This window comes from Paramormyrops kingsleyae, chromosome 15 (assembly GCF_048594095.1).
Source record: "Paramormyrops kingsleyae isolate MSU_618 chromosome 15, PKINGS_0.4, whole genome shotgun sequence".
NCBI lineage: Eukaryota > Metazoa > Chordata > Actinopteri > Osteoglossiformes > Mormyridae > Paramormyrops > Paramormyrops kingsleyae.
Window position 1 is genome coordinate 2014047 of NC_132811.1, and position 7087 is coordinate 2021133.

Consider the following 7087-nt stretch of genomic DNA (forward strand, 5'->3'; position numbering starts at 1 on the left):
CCTCAGTGAAACTGCTTGTGATTGGCTGAAGAAACGTGGACCGGCATTTGGGGGGGGGGGGGGTATTTACACAGTAGCAGGGAAAAACGCATTTCAGAATGCATTCCAGCAGAGGGGATGGTTCAGGTCATGCTTGCATGGGGAGTCCCAGATAACCCAAACTACCACGGGCTACACAAAGCCAGTCGAAACCTTAAAAACACATCGACAAAAGCTTTGCATTAGAATCACACATTTATTTGTAAGAGTCAATTTGTCAAGGGTGAACACATTGTTCTTGAACATACTGATTGCATAGGCCAGTGAATTTATTGCATTAATTACAAACTGAGAACAATAATGTCAATGAGGTGAGGCAAGATCCTCTGTGGTTGGATTCTTTCAAAAAATTGATTTTTTTCATTCAAAATTAGATTTTAAATACACCCTTTATCTAATCTGTTATAAGTATTAATGCATACAAAATGTGTAAAAGCCAGGGGTCCTTGAGTTGTGGTGCAGCAAACTTCACAAGGTCGCTGAGATTTCGCCATCTTCTTGCTGTGAGGAATACCGTACATTTTCCACGCAGAAACAACGACAAGGTCTCTATTCCATTAGCTTTGCTTCTAATAAGAACGAAAAATAAAACGACCAGTCTTATCAGGTATTTCACTTCTGCCAGTACATTCAGGTTCTGCAACCTGTGACACTGGTGACCTTCACTCTTCTTGGAACTAGCCTCCCTGCCCCGGCTGATATTTACGGTATAACAGTTATCCAGCATGAAATCTAAGGCCTCAGAACAGGAAAACACTGCTGTCGTTATAAATATCCGAAGCTTTATTAAACGGCAGCCACTCCAGTGTCCCAAATTGGTCCCTGGTGGAAGAAACAGGGGAAAACTCGATGTTACCTATGAAACTCTACCTGTGTCCTAATACATCGTCTTTCCAGTTCACTATTCAGAAAGATCCAAAAATCAGAGTTTAAATCATGGATGGAGAAGAGCTTCTTCCCAGCGTGACTTTAGCTGTGACTCATGGTTTGTCACATCGGCTGCCAGGTCTTATCCATGCACTGGACGTGCTCCTTGGCCCTCAGCCTCAGCGCTGCGATGCTGGAGCAGCGCTGGTCCACGTCCTCCACCGGGTATTTGTCAGCGAAGGCGGCGGGACACTGGTAGGGGGGCGGAGCCACCGGCTGCATTCCTTGCGCCATGGTGGGGGGCGTGTTCAGGAAGCTGTGGCCGGGAAATGCCTGTGCCGCCCCCATGAAGCCGGGGATGCTGTGTACCGGCGTGGCGCTGGACAGAGGCGAGGTCAGCCAAGGGTCCAGGGGCAGCGAGCTGGTGACGGTGCCGACGCCGCTGTGCACGGCCGGCCGGCTGAAGGGCAGCATGGGCGAGTCGTGCAGCTTGACGGTGCTGGCGTCCATCTTCTCCTGACGGCGCCACTTGGCTCTCCGGTTCTGAAACCAAACCTGGGAAGGAGAAGCAGGCAGAATAAGGAGACTGGAGACTGTGCAGCATCCTTCCAACAGAAATCAGGCTGGTCACTAAGGACCCTCAGTATAGAGAGACATACCCCCCCCCCCTCCCCAGCATCATGCTCAAACTGAACTCAGCCTCTTCAATCAACACCCTCAACAATCTCTATCACTCAAGGCACCTAATTTATTTATCAATCGAGCACCGTGTTTATCTATTTTATCTGTTTAATTATTTAATTGTATAGTAAAACATGAATAGTCTTGTTAATGTTTTTAAATCATAAACAAGGGAATTCTACAAGAAATGCACTTGTACTTTTATACCTGTAAATATGACAAATAAAGTTTTCAATTCAATTCAATTCAGTATCAATCTATTCCTATTGTGGAGATGATGGAACACACACAACTCTCGTTGACAGAAATTCTGTGTGATCTCCATATCAAATCGCTTCCATATCTTCACCATATCCTCCATTCATTAATGACATCTTGACTTCTTGTGGCTGTCCTGAGCATCTCCAGCTGCCAGAGAATAATCGGATCTACGGGCTCATTTTAACTCACGGACACCTGTAGCACGTCCCCCGGCATCTTTAATGGCTTCCTGCACACAAGCCTTACGTAAGAGTCCTCTGTGTACTTCAGTATGTACAAAAACATGGTATTAGATGGAATTGGATTCAAGCCTGATGACATACAGAACCAGTCAAAACTTTGGACACGACAAGCCGCCTGCAAAGGAGAGTAATAGTGTCACGTCACGTGACCTGGTTACCTGACCTAAACACAGCAGAAATGGTTTGGTTTGATCAGAGAGTGAAGGAAATGCGGCCAATGAGTGCTCAGCATTTTCCTTCTGGAAAAGCATCCCAGGAGGCCACCTCATGAAGCTGGCATAGAGGGGACAGGAGGGGCAGCCTGTCCCGGGAGCGACTGGGGTTAAGGGCCCGGTGGTGTGATCATTCTGCTCACCCAGGGATTTGAACCAGTAGCCTTCTGAGGCTCAACCTACAGAGCTGCCCCCAAACAAATAAAATCTCAGCATGTATTTCCATTTATGTTTTATAGTTTTGATGTTTTTATAATTATTGTACAATGCGGAGAATAGTACACATAAACCTTTCTATGGGTGGGGGGGTCCAAACTTTTGACTGGTCCTGTATATGGAGACCCTAGGGATGAGGGTGAGCTGGAGCAGGCCTACCTGCACGCGGACCTCGGGGAGGCTGACCTTCATGGCCAGCTCCTCGCGGCTGTACACGTCCGGGTAGTGGGACTTCTCGAAGGCCCTCTCCAGCTCGTGTAGCTGGTAGGTGGTGAAGGTGGTGCGATTACGCCGGTGCTTCTTCTTCGGCGGCTCCTCGCTCAGGCCGTCCGGGGACTTGCTGTCCGCCTCACCGTCGCCGCCCTTCGGCCCCCCGCTCACCTCCCCCTCGCACTTGTCGGAAAACAGACCCGAGTCTGCGAATCGGACAGAGAGTAGAAGAGTTACTCCTGAAATACTGCCATTGTAAGACCACAAACTCCTAAGCGGTAAAGGACAGCAAGCAATAAAAGCAACACAATCGTACAGGTCAATGTGCTGTATAGTACTGCGCCAGTTTGGACTGTAACGTTTAAGTTAATAGACTTGGCTCTTTTCACAGATTTGTCTATGCATTAATTTCTGGAGAAAACACTTGTCCCTGGGTTAATCTAACTAGCAATGTGCTCCAGTTTGCACTTCCAGCCTCAGAAAATGGTTAAATTGCTGTATATAAGTGTAAACATGATGTCACTTGTTGGTATTCAGTCTTCACTGACTTATTCTTTGAGATATTAAGCAATATGTTTTATTTATAGATTTCCACTCAGTTTCATGCTCTCTTATTTTCCCTGTAGTCAGCAGAATATGTAATGCGGGGGGAGAAGGTTCTGGGGCGTCTGAACATCATGGCCAGGAGTTCGGGTCAATCTGCGCTTATGGTACCTGCTATCTGGGTCTGTTTATATCAAAGCCAAAAGAGGTGGGGAATACAGGCAGGAGTAATTGTGCAAGCAGGAGCGTAACTAGAGATTCTGACAAAATGTCACCATGGCCCCGCCCCCCACTATCACGTCCCTTTCACGTCCTCTGGGGCCCCTGTAAAATGTTGGGCCCCGGAATCTGCCAGGGTGTCCATGACCCTACTGTGTCCCTGTGTGCAGGACTGCACACTTACCCTGGAAGTCAGACTGAGCCACACTCTCCCTCAGAGCAGGAGGGTGTCCGTAGATATGAGCTGGGCCCTGCTTCCCTGGATCGCCCAGGGGCCCGATCCCTGCCTTGAGCTGCTCGGCCTGGTTCAGCAGTGGGTCCTGGTCCTTGCTGAAGCCCAAGATGACATCGATGCTGTGGACGCGGCCACCCACCGATGCCCCCCCGCCTTTCACCATCTCGTGGAAGTTGGTCGCCGACAGGCAGCCGTCGTCCACCATGCTCACGGTATCCAGGGACAGATGCATCCGAGAAACTCTGAGTCACTTCGCCTCCGGGAGGAAAATGCAAGAGCAGCACTGTGCAGGCAAAGAGCCTAACAAGGCATGCACTCCTGTATCAAACGTCAAATGTCAACTTTGGCAGGAACGCAAGGGAACAGCCCATTCAGGAACGGACTGCAGGTGAAATAAACATGCTTTTCTTCAACTTTATGGTCCCTTGAAGTGCCCCAACATCTTGGAAAAAAAATGAAGAAAATGTTTAATAACCGGAAATCTACATTATAGAATTATATAATCGTTTAATTACATTATACGACCGACTTACACATTGCTATATGTTCAAACACACCTGCTGCATAAAACATAATCATGCGAAATAATAAAACTTGCCGAACGAAAACAGAATCTGTAGACTGTGACCATTTAATTTCATCAACACGATTAATTACTCAAAACAAGTGACGCCACAATTCAATGGCATGACAAATGCTTTCAGTTTGCTAATACACGGTGGCCGCTACGGCTCAGTAAGCGCCGTTTGAGTCCCTCCAGAGTCCCTGCAGTCGGCCTGTTTTGATGCAGGTCCTCCCGGAGCGTGCAGCTATGCAATTAAGCTTGAGCTTCATCTCTAAACCGTGCTGCGTGTGTGTCTCCTGGGATGGGCTGGCTGTGCGGGACAAGCGCATGGCCGGGTGATGAACGTCATGGATAAAAAAGAATATGCACTTTTCAAATATATTTATTTAATTATAAGTCTGCTGGTTACACCAGCTTGTAGCAGCTCATTTATTTTATGTAAGGACAAGTCAGTGCAAACATAATAGCATAACACACCGATTTTAACTTCGGTAATAACAGCCTACAGTCTTACATGTTAGGCGATATCGGATGTGACTTTCAATACTGATCAGAGATACCGAACAGAAAGTGTCCGCCACGAGCCCACCGACGAAATCTCCAACCGCTCGAGCCGGACTTTCTCAGCATGATAAATTAAGCATTAATCGAAAAATTAAAATTCAGTAAGTATGTGATGCGACACGACGCCCTAGAAATAATGTGATAAAAACAAGTTATAATCAAAATGTCTGTAAAAGTTTTGTTAAACAACAAAATCAGTGCAACACCTAAAACTGCATACTACAAACGGTTTAATTTAAGCGATACTGCATATTCACCAAACGAAATGTGTCGGTTTTTTACTTTTTTGTTGCCATCGGTAAAAAAACATAATTGTCTCCCTTAAGTATCACGAACCTGCTTTATTATCTGAACTTCTGTTTTATTTCAGTACTGACTGTTAATCATTATTTTGCTGTGTCTTGTTACAAAAGTCAGTTATGCACGCATATAAGCGCATTGATATGACCGCATATTTCTTGTCTTAAGATACATATTAATGACTTTTTAAATTTCTTTAACTACCTACTTTTGCACGGAGTGTCATAGCAAAATATTTACCGTTACTGAAAACAAAGCCTTCGACCTTTCAGCTACCGACAGAGGCTTTTACTTTAAAGAGTGCTCTTTATTGCGGTGTAACTTGTTTATATTATTATACTATAGGCTACTTATTATTATAGTCGAATTACCGTTTCGGTTATGACGCCAAATAATTTCTTAACGCTAAAGTTTATAAATCAGATACGACTTTTTGTGTTTGCTCATCTTATATTTACCTTTCCATCCTGTTTTTTGAAAACGATTATGTGAGACGTACCTATCGGGCGGCTTCCTGCGGGAGCTGTGCGGTGCGACAGCCCAGGAGCGCAAATGTTGAGGCGACGATTGCGCTGGTCCTTTGAATGACAGAAAAGCCTGTCAGGCTTCTCAAATTCCGCTGAGAGCCTTGACTGTCTGATTGTTATTCCAATATCTATTTGTGTTCCTATAAACAAACGAATAAACAAATATAATAGCCATAAAACTGGTCTACAGTGAGTCAATGATTGTTTTTCGCCCTTTTCGTTGAAGCTCTTTTCAAAATCGTACAGACGGCAAAGGTACAATGAAGAATGAACGTAAAGCGAAGGGATTAAAAGGTTTATTAATTGGAATCCTTCCCCTTTAAGAATGACTGACAATTGTTTTCTGGTCAAGTAATTGCTCTAAATGTAGCTTCCATTCACGCCACAGGAGGAGGCCGGGGCTAATGAAGCCCGTACAGGACTTTCTTTCAAAATTCTATTGTTTTTAAGACAAAGAAGTTCTGCTGAAAGTTTTCGTTAATCCCCTCATTATTCCAGCGAAAGAGTATATTCAAAAAGACCCGCAACTTTGGGCTGGAGCAGCTTTCTGTTTTATGATCGTACAAACCTATAGAAAGCAGGCTGCAGATCATTAGGCTTTATTTCCAGGTATGACTAAAACATTATTTTCTGAAGTGCAACGCTTAATATAAATAATAAAGCTTCCTAGTGTCATTCTACTGACAAATTTCAACTGTAGTAGAAACCGCAGAGATGATCTGCAACCCCGCAAATAAAATGCATGAAAAAAGAAGCGAAATTTAAAAAAGTAACTCAGCCTCCATAGATGGATCACTTATCCAAGCTTATTCAGAGCGTTCAGCGCATTCAATGCGCCGGCACCGCCCGCCCAAACAGCTAAATTAAATTGAGTGTTGAATATGCGTAGTACTTCAGGGAGAATAACCGGAATTGTTAAGTTCATTATATATGACCCTCCATCGTCGATGGTCTACTACTCGGAGAGCCGGAGAATTTTATCAGCAATCAAAAATAACACAAAAATCTTAAAAAGTATAAAATGCCAAACCCTGTTACATTTAATGAACAAGTAACCTAAAACTTAAATTTGACACATGTTCACACATATATTCACTAAGAAAACACACTTGAAGAAAATGACTCAATAAAATGCTTTAATAATAATAGTAATTTCCCGTAACCGTGTACTGAGCACATGGATAATAATTCTCACAAAATTATTTTCACAAATAATTCTTTTTGAAAATGACATCGGACTGTCATCATTATTAAATCATTAATCAGATTTTTACAAACAAAAACAGTTTAGAGATATTTTTATGTCACATTGCAGTGTTTTAATACTATGCTGCAGATATTCAAATTCAAATAAATTACCATTTGTTTACCAGGCACAGTTTATTAATATGTCGATCATTTAAATT

General features: G+C 43.9%; 1 protein-coding gene across 1 annotated transcript; it reads right to left on the reverse strand.

The window, feature by feature from the left end:
* Nucleotides 1-308: 308 nt before the first annotated feature.
* On the reverse strand, nt 309-5740 carry LOC111860351 (retinal homeobox protein Rx1-like). Its single transcript, XM_023843969.1, has 4 exons — nt 5654-5740; nt 3675-4167; nt 2678-2934; nt 309-1461 (listed from the first exon to the last, which is right to left on the reverse strand). Exons 2-4 carry the CDS (start codon nt 3955-3957, stop codon nt 1030-1032), a joined length of 972 nt encoding a protein of 323 aa, XP_023699737.1. The 5' UTR covers nt 3958-4167; nt 5654-5740; the 3' UTR covers nt 309-1029.
* Between the last annotated feature and the right edge of the window lie 1347 nt (nt 5741-7087).